General features: G+C 33.8%; 2 protein-coding genes and 2 non-coding genes across 4 annotated transcripts; all 4 read left to right on the top strand.

Moving 5' to 3' along the window:
• Positions 1-1,846: 1,846 nt before the first annotated feature.
• Positions 1,847-6,049, top strand: MCCB (3-methylcrotonyl-CoA carboxylase). Its single transcript, XM_085703751.1, has 9 exons — positions 1,847-2,215; positions 3,194-3,628; positions 3,796-3,886; positions 3,989-4,230; positions 4,456-4,620; positions 4,987-5,061; positions 5,282-5,413; positions 5,498-5,554; positions 5,651-6,049. The coding sequence occupies exons 1-9, from the start codon at positions 1,958-1,960 to the stop codon at positions 5,852-5,854; spliced, it is 1,659 nt and encodes a 552-aa protein (XP_085559877.1). The 5' UTR covers positions 1,847-1,957; the 3' UTR covers positions 5,855-6,049.
• Positions 6,050-6,260: 211 nt separating this feature from the next.
• Positions 6,261-6,333, top strand: TRNAR-UCU (transfer RNA arginine (anticodon UCU)). Its single transcript has one exon. It is a non-coding gene; the product is annotated as a tRNA-Arg (tRNA).
• Positions 6,334-6,370: 37 nt separating this feature from the next.
• On the top strand, positions 6,371-9,733 carry LOC146932097 (thioredoxin M3, chloroplastic-like). The gene is made up of 2 exons (XM_085703753.1): positions 6,371-6,684; positions 9,056-9,733. Exons 1-2 carry the CDS (start codon positions 6,489-6,491, stop codon positions 9,373-9,375), a joined length of 516 nt encoding a protein of 171 aa, XP_085559879.1. The 5' UTR covers positions 6,371-6,488; the 3' UTR covers positions 9,376-9,733.
• A 1,366-nt stretch (positions 9,734-11,099) lies between these two features.
• TRNAR-UCU (transfer RNA arginine (anticodon UCU)) lies at positions 11,100-11,172 on the top strand. The gene has a single exon. It is a non-coding gene; the product is annotated as a tRNA-Arg (tRNA).
• The last annotated feature ends 6,071 nt before the right edge of the window (positions 11,173-17,243 follow it).

Below are 17,243 nucleotides of genomic sequence, written 5' to 3'. Positions count from 1 at the left end.
CAAATTATACAGAAAGAGTGTTAAAAAGGTTTAACATGGACAAGTCAAACCCTTTGAGTACTCCAAAGATGGGAAGAACACTTAACATTGAAAAGGATCCTTTTAGACCTAAGGAAGATAATGAAAAGGATCTTGGCTCTGAAGTGCCATATCTAAGTGCCATTGGGGCACTCATGTACCTTGCTAACTATACAAGACCTGATATAGCTTTTGCAGTAAATTTACTGGCGAGATTCAGTTCATGTCCTACAAATAGACATTGGAAAGGAATAAAACATATATTTCGATATATACGAGGTACATCTGATCTTGTTTGTTTTATTCTAACAATACAAAACCAGTTTTGCTTGGCTATGCAGATGCAGGATATTTGTCAGATCCACATAATGCTAGATCACAAACAGGATATGTGTTCACATATGGTGGCACTGCAATATCATGGAGATCTCAAAAGCAAACGCTTGTAGCAACTTCTTCAAATCATGCTGAAGTAATAGCCCTTCATGAAACAAGCAAAGAGTGTAGATGGTTACGTTCGGTTTCGCAACATATCCAAGGAGCGTCTGGTTTAACAGTTGATAAAAATCCAACAATCTTGTATGAAGACAATGTTGCATGTGTTGCTCAAATGAAAGAAGGTTACATCAAAAGTGATAGAACCAAACATATCCCTCCTAAGTTCTTCTCATTCACACAAAAACTTGAAAGAAACAAAGAAGTGGATATTCAATATATTCGTTCGAGTGATAATGTGGCAGACCTCTTCACAAAGGCACTCCCTACATCAGTTTTCAAGAAGCACATACGAAATATTGGAATGCGTCATTTTCTAGTTCTTTAAAAAAGAACAACATGTGTTTAGTTGAGGGGGAGCATACTGTTGTACTCTTTTTCCCTTATTAAGGTTTTTATCCCAATGGGTTTTTCCTAATAAGGTTTTTAACGAGGCAACATATGTTTCAATCAAATTATCCTCAACAAGACTTCAATGGAGCACCATGATAGATATTTCAAAGGGGGAGTGTTATAATAAATTATATAGACATAATTATTATAGTTGAAATATAGACATAATTATTATAGTTGAAATATCTATCCAAATTGTCAACTTACAATAGTAAGTGATAATTATCCATTGCCTAGGTAAATGTCAAATTAGAATAGTGAAACAAATAATTTCACACATGTAATAGTGGTAAATTTAGTAGTATAAATACCACACTTTGGTTCATGTAAAAATACACCATTTTTGAGAAATCAAAATATATCATCCTACTTCTTTCTCTCTTGATTATAAAGTAGTAACTTATATCATCTTATTAGTTCACTAATATCATAAAATAAGTATTTAAATATCTAAATCTTTAACAAGAAGTTATTTTCTCTCACTCTCACCACTTCTCACTTGATATTAAGGAAGAACAAAATTGCTAAATTACATTGCTGTCCCAACTCATTTTTAGTTTCATTTTATTTCTATACCATTTTTTGTATTAAGTTTTGATGCCATAACCATATTTTTATTAGTTAAGTTGATTTTTATGTTACTTTTTACTATGATATTTGAATATGTGGCATGATATAGCAATACCACGTAGGTAGTTAACTGCCACGTTTAATTGATATAGAAGGGACAAATTAGTTTGACAATTTAAAACATATTTTTACCCTTTTTTCAAATTTCGAAGAGTAATTACAAGATTTTATAATTTCATGGCTCCATTTAATTTATCCAAATAGTTTGTATATGGAAATAAATTCTAAAAAATAAGAAAGTACGTGGCAAGATTATCCAATGACTTTTATCAACTTATTTTATAATCTCCATCCCTCCGATCCGATAGACATACTTAGCTGGAACGTGTCTAGCAGAGTTCGATGACTCCACGGCATTATTATTAATTCTTGCCTTTACTTAGAAGAAGAAAGGTGAACACTGAACCATAGAAGAGAAAACATGTTTAAACTAATTGGAAGAAAATCAAGTTGGATACCCTCCAATTTACCGTCAAGAAGAGAATTGTGTTTGGGTGCCCTTCCTAATGGCGGAGCTATGGAACACTTGATCACTCAACTCCAATCTCATGTTCATAAGGTTCTTGCTGGTGGTGGACCCGAAGCTGTGAAAAGGAATAGTAGTAGAAATAAGCTTTTACCAAGAGAAAGAATTGATCGTCTACTTGATCCTGGTTCTTCTTTCCTTGAGCTTTCACAGGTTCTTATTCATTTCCATTACTACTACTTTTTATGTTTTTATTAACTTTATGGCTTAATTAAGTGTTTGAATTGATTTATTTGAGATTATTTACTTGCGCAAGTAACTATTAGACTAGTTGGAAAGCTCTCAAAAACACCTTATGGCATGTCCATAAGCTATTTTCAGCTATGAAGCATAGAATCCAACAAACATTTGACATGGCACTGACATTGCCTTAATATCTAAGGTATGTCGAAAAAAAGTGTTTTTGGAACATTTGTCTGAGATGTACGCAGGGACACTCATAATCCTAGAGGTGCTCATGCTTCAAAGCTTTTCAGCTTATTTCCATAAAATTATGTTAGATAACTTATGAAAACAACTTATAACTTACGGAAAACATTTTGACTTTATTTTATCTTTTATTATAGAAAAAGCTTATCCATAGACACTTATATCATATATAAGAAGTGCTTATGCTATAAGTGCTTAGTCAATTTTGTTGTTGCAAGTGTGAGGTGAGTTTGAAGTCCTACATTGGAGGAAAAATGAATGTTGACAGTTGACCAATATATAAGTGAGAGGACTCGCGAACCCAATGTCTCAAGGTTTTAGGTAAAGATGTGGTGTTAAACTAACTTGTGTGGTTGCTCATGGCCTAATGTGGATGATCCCCTGAGCTCCCCTCATGACCCAACAAATTTGTTTGTCTAAATATTGCTACACATAACTGTTTAGGAGCTTATAAAATAAGCTGCAAACAGCTTATAATACATCAAATTCTTTTTATGGTTTTTTTTTAAAGACTTAATTATGTGCCTATATTTTATGATAAACTGAAACAAGCACTTCCAAACATACTCTTTGTATTTACCATTCATTTGGGTTTGTGGAAAGCTCATAACTTGAATGAAGTAGACAATTAGAAATGAGAAATACAAAAATGGATTGTGTGTTTATCTCAAGAAAGGTCTGAACTTTTGAGTGAATATGAAGCTTGCAGGACACGAGTTGTATGAAGAGCCTTTGCCTTCTGGTGGGGTTGTGACTGGGATCGGTCCAGTGCATGGCCGACTTTGTATGTTTGTGGCAAATGACCCTACTGTTAAAGGGGGGACTTATTATCCTATTACAGTTAAGAAACATCTCAGAGCACAGGAGATTGCGGCTCAATGCAAATTGCCGTGTGTGTATCTTGTTGACAGTGGTGGTGCTTTCCTTCCCAAGCAGGCTGATGTCTTTCCGGATAAGGAAAATTTTGGTAGAATATTCTATAACCAGGCTATAATGTCTGCTCAAGGGATTCCCCAAATTGCATTGGTGTTAGGCTCTTGCACTGCTGGTGGTGCCTATATACCTGCTATGGCCGATGAAAGTGTGATGGTCAAGGGAAATGGCACTATTTTTTTAGCAGGGCCCCCTCTTGTTAAGGTCAGCTCCAGACACTCTTATCTTATGCTCCAATATCCTTTATGTGAAACTATCTGGCTACTATTTTTCTCATAAATTTCTGTAGATTTAAACAGTGTCTCCGTTTGTGATAATGTATTTTCTGCGTTTCTATGACTTAAATTAACATTAATTGATTGACATTATAGGCTGCTACTGGAGAAGAAGTCTCTGCGGAGGATTTGGGAGGTGCTGCAGTACACTGCAAGACTTCGGGTGTTTCAGACTATTTTGCTCAAGGTATTTGTGGTGGATATGCACATCTAAGTGGATAGAAAACGTGACAGCTAATAATCAAACCAGTCTGTATTAGTGACATTGTACATGTTTTGTTTCCTGTAGATGAATTTCATGCTCTTGCACTTGGGAGGGACATCGTCAAGAATTTGCATATGGCTGGGAGAGATGTCTCGACAAATGGATTGCAAAATACAAGTTATGAGTATAAGGAGCCACTATATGATGTCAATGAACTTCGTTCTATTGCCCCTACCGATCTTAAGCAGCAGTTTGATATCCGAGAAGTGATTTCTCGCATTGTTGACGGAAGTGAATTTGATGAATTCAAGAAACTGTATGGCACTGTGAGGGCTTATTCACTTCACTTTCTACCGTTTTAATCATTGTATTTATGTGAATGTGTTGCCATGGAACTTTATTTTTATATTTGCCTGAAGCTTGATGAGTTGACAGACCTTTATCGGTTGTTGGTTTTCGGGTTTCACAATGAATATTTGGAGTACACCAAGTATATGCAGCAACCTGTAAATGTTTCACAAAATATATCCTTATTTGAAATCTATGTGCAGACTCTTGTAACAGGTTTTGCAAAGATCTTTGGACAGCCTGTAGGAATTATTGGAAACAATGGAATTTTATTCAATGAATCGGCTCTGAAAGGGGCTCATTTCATTGAACTATGTACTCAACGTAACATTCCCTTGGTCTTTCTTCAGAACATCACCGGATTCATGGTATGAATTAAAAAAATTTGTTTGGTTTCTCTGACTATGATGTATTGCTTGATTATATTCTGACTTCAGAGAAGATTGGTTCCTTCTCTCCTCAGAACATCATTGGATTGGTTTTCTTAAGTGATTGACAAATACAGTTAATGTCATCCATCATTTGGTGTCCTAATTACAGTCATAGTTGTTGTCTGGAAATGATTAGAATGGTGAAGGAAAATGTTAACAATTAGTTTGTGTCTAATTCCCTCAAATCAAGAATTGTTAAACCTAGATATTCTTTCTATAAACAAATTTGAGCTAAGATGTTGGAAAACTACCCTGCTAGTAGTTTGATGAAAAATGAAACTATAACACATGTCTATTTGGTAGGTGGGCTCAAAATCCGAGGCAAATGGCATAGCAAAGTCAGGTGCAAAAATGGTGATGGCTGTATCTTGCGCAAAGGTTAGTGGATTCCAGCACACTATTTATAACATTCGTTACAGTTACTTGCATTGCATTTTTGTTCGCTGCATGTGTTGTTTTGGGGCAGTGACGGTGAGGCTGTTAACTTAAATCCATTCATTCAGAAGACTACAAGATACTAGAAGAGAAATGAAACAAATTGTAGTATATTTATAAAGGATTAATGATCATTTTTGCTTCGCATAAATATCTGCTACAGGTACCTAAAATCACTATAATTGTTGGTGGAAGCTTTGGTGCTGGAAACTATGCAATGTGTGGTCGCGCCTATAGTCCGAACTTCATGTTCCTTTGGCCTAATGCTAGAATATCTGTGATGGGTGGTGCTCAGGTAGTTTATCTATCAAGTCATGATTCCTTACAAATTACTGGACTTGGAACATTTGATTGATCATTAGTTGATAATATTCATCAGGCTGCTGGTGTTCTGTCTCAAATAGAGAAAGGCAATAAGAAAAAGCAAGGAATTCAGGTAAAAATATTGTTATTGGGAGCAAGGTTATTTTATCTTGTGATAAATTAATGGTTTGTCTCATTTGTCTCAATGTATATCATGGTTATAATACAGTGGAACAAGGAAGAAGAGGAGAAGTTCAAAGCGAAAGTAGTTGAGGCGTATGAGAGAGAAGGAAGTCCTTATTACTCAACGGCGAGGCTTTGGGATGATGGAATCATCGATCCAGCTGATACAAGAAAAGTGATTGGTCTATGTGTCTCTGCTTCCTTGAACCGTGCGACAGAAAATACCAAATATGGTGTATTTAGAATGTGAATATGTGATGATAAAACTTTGTTGTTCACTAAATGTTGTTAAAGCCTAAAGTCTGATGTAGATTTGTTTACATAGGAAGAGAGGGGGGAGGGGTTGAATGGCAAGACAGACAAAAATATGTAAAAGGAATGAGTGAAAAGTAATTCCTTCCTGATCATGTCAACTAGCAACATCTATAATAAAAATGCTTCTTGCCAAGACACATTGCATTTACTCCAAAATTTTGTTCTCGTTCAATATTCACTCACCTTTTGACTTTTGTTTAAGCATTGCACCTATATATGTATACGAGACAACGAATAACATAACATATATATAAAGTTCCCTAAAAAATAACATATGCATTTATGATGAGTTTGGTTATTTAATTTAATATAATTTTCACATGCTTCGTTGTCATCAAACAGCACCCGTGGCCTAATGGATAAGGCGTTTGACTTCTAATCAAGCGATTGTGGGTTCGAGTCCCACCGGGTGTGTTTTTTTTTTGTTTGACTAATTATTTTTTTGTTTAAGGTTCAGTTTCATTAAATAGGAGCAGTATTCTTCTTGCTAGTTTTGTGCGGTCCCATCCCATCGTTTTGTTTTCATTTGTCTTCTTCTCACTCGTCACTCTCACTCTCATCAATCACCAATGGCTTCCTCAACTTCCCTTTCTCTCACCTCTTCTTCTCACCTTCACACACCCACATTCTCTTCTTCCCCTTCACGTCTCAATCCTCTTCCCTCATTTCCCTTCCATCCCCGAATCACCCACAAACCCATTCACCTTCAAAATCAAAACCCTCTTCTTTTTACCAAGATTCGCTCTCTGCGTCAAGAAATCAAAGGTATCTATCTATCTATCTATCTATTCACTTATTTATACTTTCTATTTCTTCTTTTAGCCGATTCTTATGAAAAAATAATAATAGTAAGGTAATAGAAAGTGATATGATTAATTTATTGATTTTACTGAGAAAGTTTATATCTTTTATTCATGATTTTACGCATTTTCATTGATGGTTTCTTTTATTTTCTATTTTTGGTTGTGGGATTTCTTGTTTTGGTCCAAAAAGGGTTAAACACGAGATTTGAACTGATTAGGTTTTATTTAGAGGCAGGATCAAGATCAAAATTGTGTTTGTGTTGTTGCATCTAATCCGTTGCCTATAGTTTTAGGGTGCATTCGAGATCCAATGCTTTAGAGTATCTAGTTACAGTAACAATTTCTAGCAGATCATTTCATTTTGTCAGGTTATAGATTTGAAAAATATAGGATTGGTTGAATTGCATTCATAATGCTTTCTTGCTTTTGATTTTTTGGATGATTATAGATTAGACCTAGGGCCTGTTTGGATAATCAGCTTATTTGCAGCTTATAGCACAAGTGCTTATCATGATAAGCACTTGTGTATAAGCTTGCATGAGCTATTTTTATAGCAAAAGATAAAATAACGTTAAATTGTTTTTGTATATGCTATAGGTTGTTTTTATAAGCTATATTGGAGAACTTATGAAAATAAGTTAAGAGAAGCTTATGAATACTGTCTTAAGCTGTTTTCAAAAGTTCTACAAAACAGTCACACAAAACTTTTGGCAGGAGATAAGCTCAAATAACCGAATAAGCAAATCCAAACAGGCCCCTAGTATGTGCCTTATTTTGGTACATATAACCTGTGTTGGTAATGTTTGAAAGATTTGGGAAATGCTACCTTGTGCCCTATGTTGGTATAATAATATAATTTTGGAAATTGTGCATTTAACATCTTGAAAGTTAAAAATTTATCTTTTTAATACAAAACTTTTCTTTTAATTCCTTTTTTAGTTCCTTAACGCATGGCTTAAAGGCACCGGTTAGCATGACCCGAAAAGTTTTTAATTTATGTATTTTCCCTTTTTATTTCCACTCAAACTTTTTGTTTGACTTTCATACTTTATCGCATTCTCCAATTTCTGTTAGTTTTTAAGGTGTTTGAAATACATTGCTTTGTGATTTTAGCACAGAGAGCTTTTAAGTGTCATTAGGTGTCACTCAAATACTTGTTTATAATTTGAAGAGCTAAGATCAAACAACTTTCTTGAAATATTTCTGCTTAAAAAAATTGGGTAAATTTTATGAATGTGATGAGACTGTCATTTTGGATCATGGACATTCATTATGAGGTCAGTGCCAGTGGTATGTTTACAGTAAGAACTGAGGGTTTCCTTTACTTGTCTCTCAGTCTTTCTGTTTTTTCTTTTTCTTCCAGAGAAGTGTTCGCATAAATGAAAATTTATATTCATTGAAATTGCTGTTATAAAAGATTTAATCATTTGAGTTGAGTTATGCAAAACTTGATTGCTGTAAATTGTGTTTGCCCAAATAGCTTGTATGGTCTGTGGCCTATAATTATTTTGCTCAAACCTAAAACCCCGGAATATGACCCACTGTAATGATGTATTTTTCTAACTAAATGGAGCATACCCAGACTCAATTAACTATAGATTATGATCGTTGTAAACCTTAGGATCAGTTTTATCTTTTTATCTCTTGCTTAATGAAATAATAATTTTCTGGAAGTTGCAAGGCCTAGTTGATCATTGTACTGATTCTTGGTTTGAGTTCCTAGCTGCATTGCAATAATATTTTTTCTTCTGTATCCTTTTACGACTTTGACTACAATTTGATATTTTCGAATTGTCATTTTTTTTTTTGTGTGTATGAAGAAATGAAAACATGGGGAGAAGCTCTCAATTTTTTTCCTTACTTTGTGTGCTCTTCCCCTCCTATTTTTCTCTTTCTTTTGGTTCTTTTGTTTCATGCATAGGTTTGGATGCTTACGCAAAATGACCTCCATGATGTATATTTAAGTATAAATGTTTCTTTTACAAACTTCAGCTTGTCCATGAAGATGCAATCTAACATTAGTTCTGAGATAACATTTCACCATTCTGCCGCAAAAGCAAAAGCTTAGAGCCAACCACATGGAAGCGGCATCTGAAATAGTTTGTATTTTTTAATGAGTAGACAGTTTTTCTGTCTATGTGAACTATATTCCTCACTTGTGGAATTATGGGAAATATTTCACTCAAGTGCAAGGCCCGTGCCTTTTTCTCTGGTGTTTCTTACTTTTAGCCAGTCCTCTTGTTTTGGATTTTCGAACTTTGCAAATATCAATGTGTATTATAGTTTTAAACATTGGATGGCCTTTTAATTTATTTGAGTTTGTCACTTGGCAGCTACACCAGTTAACAAAGATCTGTGGGAAAAATCGATTCTGAAAAGTGAAACTCCAGTCCTTGTTGAGTTCTATGCAAATTGGTGTGGTCCATGCAAGATGGTACACCGGGTTATTGACGAGATTGCAACAGAGTATGCTGGGAGACTCAAGTGCTTTGTACTCAACACAGATGCCGATATGCAAATTGCTGAAGAATATGGAATTAAGGCAGTACCGGTGGTTGTATTGTTTAAAAATGGCAAAAAATGCGATGCTGTAGTTGGTACCATGCCAAAGGAATTTTATGTGACTGCAATTGAGAGGATGCTCAAGTCTTAAACATGGATCCGTGTGGACAAAATCTCAGTAAAGGGATAAACTTTTGTGCTTACAGGTCATGTTGAATTTTAGTTAAATTTTTAGGTTATTTTGTCAGGCTGCTCAACATTACCGAGTTCTTGTATATACTTGGTGTATTTTTTTTCACACAATAGATGTGATCTTGAGAGTCTACTTTAGTGATGAATATCCCGCCCTGTTTAACTGTTCTCTTTTGAAAAGTATTGTTTAGATACATTTTGAATTTGTTTGCTTCTTTGGTACCTGATTTCAACAGCATCTGTTGTTCTGAAAGTACAATTTGATTACCATGTTCTTCTTATTTCCCTTATTCAACCATGTTTCCCTTGTTTATTGACTCTTGTCTTGATCAAGCATGTGTGTTCAAGTAATGTAATAAAATGAATTCATTCAAATTATCATGTTCAATTGAGCAACTATTATGAATAACGATGATTTAAACATAACAAAACAACAAATTGTAGCGTTTTGGAATATACGGTTGCTAGTATCTTAACATCGGGGACTAAAGTGATTGTCTAGAGAATGCAACAAAACCCATATACAGCGATGTGACAGCTTACTGCCAAAATTTGTCGCATTCACGCGTGCAACAATTGTGGTCGTTGTATTGATATAAGACGGTCTACATTTCAATACAAAATTTGTTTTGTTTTTATTTAAAAATACCGAGTTTAAAATATGAACCGTCGGATCTCAATCCAACAGCCATGGTTGTCCTAAATATCTGAATATATGCATCAAAACATTCATTTTGTGAAACTTGTGGGATTAATTTTGGTCAGATTACTAGTTATTGCGACTGTTTAAGATTAAAAATCCTTATCCAATTGAACAACCTGGCAGAAACTCGATTTAGAAGGGGCAACTAACAAATACCTTGCAAAGAAACTGATATAATACCATCTCCTGCCACTTGAGTAAGCTTAATTACTATTTAACTAAGCTTAATTAGAGAATCCACAACTGATGGTTACGAAATTACTATCATAACTTCCTACTAGTTTAACGGTGATTAATTAGCTAATAAGTGAACTTTATTACTGACAATTATAACTAAAAAGATACTAGGATGGATTCATTCAAAGAGACTAGGATGGATTTTCTAACTTAGTAACCAAAAAGATATCTGTTTCAATTTGATGTGTCTGTGTTTTTTACTTTTTTATATACATCAGTTATGTTCACGTAAATTATAGAGATTAAAATCACACGGATGATAAAGTACTCACTGGGTCCCTCAAGGATTTTAATTCCATTATTATGAATTTGATTTGGTTGACATAATAGCTCCATTCCTTTTTAGTTTTAGTAAAAAAAAATCAGTAAAAATATTGTTTTTTAGCTATTGTGTTAAAAGTTATTTACATGTATTCAGAAAATTAATAAATTTGTTACTCTAAGTGTGATTTAAGATATAGCCTTAACTATTGATTTTATTTTATTCTTCCTTTTTTTTTTATAGAAACCATTAGAAAAGAATCAAAAGATTTAGAGGTCAATGAGTTGAATCCAAATATGGTTTTTGATAGAATATTATGGCGTCATTTGATCGATGTAGCCGGCCCCACTTAGTGGGATAAGGCTTTGTTGTTGTTGTTCTTCCTTTTTTTTTTTGAGGAAATTTTATTCTTCCTATTTATCTCTACAATAAATAGTTAAGAATATTATTATTGATGAGGTAAAAAGATGGTAAACAAAAAGCGCCTGTGGCCTAATGGATAAGGCGTTTGACTTCTAATCAAGCGATTGTGGGTTCGAGTCCCACCGGGCGTGTTTTTTGATTGTGGGTTCGAGTCCCACCGGGCGTGTTTTTTTTTTGAGAAAAAAAATGTAAATGATAGTAACAATTGTTGAATCACTTGTTAAGAATTATTTCTATTTGTGGGTTCGAGTCCCACCGGGCGTGTTTTTTGATTGTGGGTTCGAGTCCCACCGGGCGTGTTTTTTTTTTTGAGAAAAAAAATGTAAATGATAGTAACAATTGTTGAATCACTTGTTAAGAATTATTTCTATTTTTAGAAAAGGTTATGGCACTTTACTTTTCATATTTTCTCTTTTATTTTCACCACAACAATAAAAATGAGAGTATACACTTTCCGCACAATTTTATTCTTTAAGTTTTGAAAATAGATGTAAAATTTTAAGATTTTTTTTTGGTCAAGTAGTTTTTTGGTCAAGTAGCTTAGTGGTTAAAATTCACCTTTTTTAAGGTGAATAATTGAGGTATCCGAGGTTCGAACCCCGGCCTCTGCATATAATAATGCAAAATGTCAATATTATTTTTCACTCTTTCTAATATTATATTATTCCTAACTTTTGTTCAATCTTCTCTCTATCACAATTGTCCATTACATACTTCTTTCATCTCCTTGTAATTAATTTAAAATAATTTGATCTTTAAGTTGTTTTTTCAACAAAATTTTTAACTTTTTTTTTGTTTAATGGCCTACAATATCAAACCCCAAAAGGAACTGAGGATGGATTAGACTTTGATGGGTTCATTGGTGTCGGGGAAAACTTCAATATCTAAAGAATCCTACAAGATGTAATTATATATTATTTACCAACAAATTTCTCAAATCGGTGGCAGAATTTAATCTCAGATTCTTGTGAAATTTGAGTTGAATTATTATGAACTAGACCGATCTACTTGTTGGACTAAAAGGGATGATGAAATAGACGGATCTACTTGTTGGACTAAAAGGGATCTATTCAACTATTTTTTACAAAGTCAAATCATATGAAAAACATTTATATATAATTTTTTACTCCCTCCGTTCATTTTTACATGAACACCAAAAAAAATCACAGATATTTTTTTTATTAAAGTTATAAATTTGTTTGAAATGTGTGATTATTACTAAATTACCCTTGATATATAAACGCATTCAATGTTAGTTTTCATATTTTAAGAAAAATTGATAATATTAATAAGGGGTATATTTGAAAAAAGAGTTTTGAATGTATCTATAAATTTGTAGAGAGTCTTATATTTAAAGGCAAACATTTTTTTTGTAAACAGTCTTATAATTAAGAAGGGAGTGAGTAATTTTTTAAAATAAAATATAGTGTTTAGGTTTTTTTGAATGTTAACCCTCCCTAGTAATTTAGTGTTTGACCGAGAAGTAAATAAAGTCTACCCAAAAGTTATTTCACTCGATAATCAAACTCGAGTTTTATTAACCACTTAAATCTAATAACTAGGTTGATTTGGTGTTTAGTTTAAATAATAACATTGTTTCACTCTTGTCTTATATATGTGTGTGAGTGTTGTGGTTCCAAATATAACTAATTTGACCATATTAAATGCTATTATTTTCGAAAAACAATTTCTCATACAATATTAAATGAAAAGAAAGGATAATTCAGAAATACAATTATTTTTTTATGAGAAAAATTAAATTTAACATATATAGGTACTTTTACTGATTTGAGACTAGAGGGAATATCATTATCATGATAGAATGAAAAGGGCAAGTCAATAGAAGTTTGTTGTAAAGAGTTACATTATACATCGTAAAAGCGCGAGTTCAACTTTTATTGCCGATATAAAAATTTGAAGTTGTGGCGTACTCCCTCTGTCCCAAAATATAAGCAAAAATTGTTCAACAAAAGTTAATGTATTTGGTTAAAAATTTGTACCAAATACATTAACTTTCGTTGACCAATTTTTGTTTATATTTTGGGACGGAGGGAGTATGTGAGTTAGATGTTTCCCATTAAATAAAAAGATAAAAAGAAAGTGTTAAACTCACTTCTATATCGAATGTCGTAAAGATTTAACTTACGATGTAGTGTTCAACTCATATATGCTATTGTTTTTTACTCGGCGTAATAATCTCTAGTTTCGCTCCTTCCATAACACGCGAGACTCTCATCATAATCCAACAATGAGTACATATATATAGTGAACTTTCTCGTAGCCATAAGGTCTGTCCTGTCCTGAGCATATATATCAAGACCCAACCAATAGAAACTTTTTTTTTTGTATACAGAAAGAGAAAAGAATGAAAAAGGGTAAAATAGAGGTGAGAATAAATATCATAATGACACATGGGACAAAAATAGAATGTTCGAAAAGGCATAAACGGCGCCGAAATAGAAGGTTCATTGATAGTACAATTAGAACCAATGAAAAGGGCAGTATTCTACCGAATGAGTCAGTATATATTTACACTCTATACCCTACCCTTTACCCATTCCCAACCAAAATCAAAATCAAAATAAAAATAAAAAAGGATACCCCTAAAACCCCTAACCTCGATTTCCGTTCCTTCATGGAATCTCGCAAATTAGCTGCGCTACTTTCTTCCCTTGTCTCCCAACTCCTCCTCATCCTCCTCCTCATTTTCCCTCCTAATTCTTTCCCCCCTAATTCCCTCCCTCCTAATTCCACCGAAACATTCTCCCTCATCCACCACTTTCTTTTCTCTCAACAAACCGCCGTAACCACCACCCTCCTCTCCCGCAAACGCAAACGCCACCACCACCGTCTCATCCCTAATCCCGATTGCTTCCCCACCACCTTCCTCATGACATCCTCCACGTTTGAATGGTTAACCAATTTACTCGAACCTCTCCTTGAATGCCGTGACCCGGCCTACCTTTTCCCTCTCAACCTCACCGCCGGCGTTCGTCTCGGTATCGGTCTCTTCCGTCTTGCTAACGGCTCCGATTATCAACAAATCGCTAACCAATTCAACGTCCCTGTTTCCGTCGCTAAATTCTGCGTCAAACAGCTCTGTAGAGTCCTTTGTACCAATTTCCGCTTTTGGATTTCTTTCCCAAACGCAAATGATTTATCAATTTCGCAGAATTTCGAATCAATCTCTGGTTTGCCTAATTGCTCCGGCGTTGTTTTCTCATCTCGCTTCGAAATTGCCCCTTCAACATCACCACAACAGCCACAGCTACCACATTCCTCGATCGCGGCTCAAATAGTCGTTGATTCTACTTGTCGAATACTTAGCATTGCCGCAGGTTATTTCGGTCATAAAACTGATTATACGATTTTAAAGGCTTCGAGTTTGTTTAATGACATTGAAGAACAGACTCTTTTGAATGCTCCGTCGGTTAACGGGGTTGATCAGTATTTGATTGGTGATTCTGGGTATCCTTTACTTCCTTGGTTAATGGTACCTTTTGCTGATAATGTATGTGTTACTGGTTCTGTTGAAGAGAATTTCAATGCTGCTCATGGACTAATGCGGATTCCGGCTTTTAAAACTGATGCTAGTTTAAGGAAATGGGGTGTTCTGAGTAAACCGGTTCGCGAGGAGATTAAGATGGCTGTGGCTTATATCGGTGCTTGTTCGATTCTTCATAATAGTTTGTTGATGAGGGAGGATTTTTCTGCTTTGGTTAGTGATTTTGAATATCAGAGGAAGAGTGTGGATCCTTTTGTGTTGGAGGATGATCCTGTGAAGACTTCGAAGGCTTTGGCGATGAGAGCAACATTGGCTTCTATGGCGAAGAAAATTAGTTAGTTCAGTTCAGTTTTGGATTCTTAATTGGTGGGGGAAAGGTATACTGATTCATGATGTTTCAAGATGTATGCAATTTTTCAGCTTCCACACTTGTTAATTTGTGTGGGCGCGGTAATGTAAATACTGCCTCTTGAGCATCATCATAGTTATAATTTTTTTTTTTTGAGGATATTCTTGTTTGTTGTTTACAAGTCTTTTGATGATGTTATAGATTGGTTAAATTTGTGTTTTTGTTGTTCATGAGAAAAGAAAATTAAAGATTTTGACAGGTGATAGTTTAATAATGGATGTTTTTGTGATGATTTTTTGGACTTCTGAGTTGAAATGAATCATACTGCAGTAAAATGCTTCCAAGCAAATATTTCTCAAAATTTGTTAATTTAGTTGGATTGAATAGTTTCATAATTCATACCATTTGGCGTTTATCCCAATGTCTTCCACAGAACATTTTGATTCAGTGTTATGTTACTTATCATTTGATATTGTCATGCTATCAATCTATTGGATTGGAATTGTCTGAGACAACTGAACTTGTTTATGTTGCTCTTAAGTTCTGGTTTGATTTTCATCAGTTTTTTTTTTCTTTTCTTTCTGTTGAATGTTACTTGTGATTAAAGCTTGATGAAATATGTAAACTGTAACATCCTAAACAAATGCTCTTAAGAAAAGATTTGGTCAATCAGAATGTGAATTCTGTACATTAATTTGTGCCCATATTGACATTTATTTATATATGACATTTATTTATATATGAATGGAAGGAAGAAAAGGCATATAAATGTGTGATTTGCTACCTAGTTAAATTATATTGCTTACTAGACCTACAAAACCAGTTTATATTTTTGTAACTACCAATCAGGAGGATTAAAACCTCAGGATCCCTTTGATATGATTTAGTCTTTTGTTTCTTTAAATCTCCTGGAAATTGCATCATGCCAACTTGATTATGTATTAATTACTGGTTAGAGCTTCTGTCTTAGTTGGTCTTGTTTGGTTGGTTGAAATTGCTTCAGAAATTCTTTCTCATTGGTTACTTTTTTTCAGCATTAGTTACTAGCTAGTAGCTAAATATAACTTCCTTAACCCAAGTTCGATTCCTGGATAGAAATAGTTACATTGAATTTGAATGTGTATTCATTGTCTGATTTGAAGTTCTAAACATTAGCTGTTATCTTATTGATTACCGTATAATCTTATGTCCATAGCAGCGGTATGATTTGTGTTCAAATCCAACACTCCTTTGTTAGTAAAGGTCATTGCTAATCTGTAGTTAGGTTATCTTATTGATTACGCATAATCTTCTGTCCATATCATTCTGAAATCTGAAAAATATATACTAGTACTATATAAGTCAAATTAAATTGGGCAAGTAATTACTGATAAAACAAAATATATTTATGTCAGATGACATAGTCATATGGTAAATATCCATTTCTGTTTCAGCATTCTTAGCCTGTTTATGTACCTACCAACTATAGGTTGGTTAAATGGTAAATGATTTGGTTTTCTTAAGTAAGTGATCAGGAATTCAATGACTGTCTATGGAGAAAAAATTGGTTCAGAGGGGAAATCTCGTCTTGTATGCCCATATACACAATGAAGTTGATAAACCAATTGAAACTTCGTACCAATGGCATATAAAATGGTCAAAGAAACTTGTTTATCTACCCAAACAAACTCTTAACTTGTTTAGAAAAATAAAAATATATACCATCCAATAGAGCTACAAGCCTACAACTCACTGGCCGCACCCAAAAGTCAATGAAAAACTAAAAACAAAGAGGAACAAAGTGATCTTATGAGAAATGATATTTGTACTGTCATTTTATGATAATTTTTGAACAACTCTCACTTATTTTTTTATTTTTTTCTCTCTTCCTTTTTCTCTCTCCCTCTATTATTTTTGACCAATAAAAAAAGAGAAAAAGAAGATTGTCACAAAAGTTGTCCCAAAATGATTGTACAAATATCATTACTCTATAACTATTTGATAATTCTTTCAAAAAAAAAAAAACTATTTGATAATATTTACATTTTCAACGATTCTTTTTGGCCCATTGTGTACAGGCTACCGATGGAAATAATAAAGCACAAACACTCAGATCAACACTCAAATATCAAGATAGTGTTCCGGCGTAAGAAGAAAAAAAACAGCATTCAAGATCTTATAATTGATAATAAACAAATAAAACACTTATTTAGAATTCAATACCTTCAAATTGATAAGTTATCTGATAGCTTACAGCTGAAGCTGATAGTTTATAGCTGATGACTAATTAATGATAGTTGATAGGCTAATTGAAGTGTTTGGTAAAAATAGCGGTTTAACCTAGTCGACAGCATATTTATAAAAACTTT

This window comes from Medicago sativa, chromosome 4 (genome assembly GCF_051527215.1).
Source record: "Medicago sativa cultivar Bolivia chromosome 4, Bolivia_mono, whole genome shotgun sequence".
NCBI classification, from domain to species: domain Eukaryota; kingdom Viridiplantae; phylum Streptophyta; class Magnoliopsida; order Fabales; family Fabaceae; genus Medicago; species Medicago sativa.
Note: the sequence above shows the minus strand (reverse complement) of the source record. Positions and strands in the feature narration are given on the sequence as shown.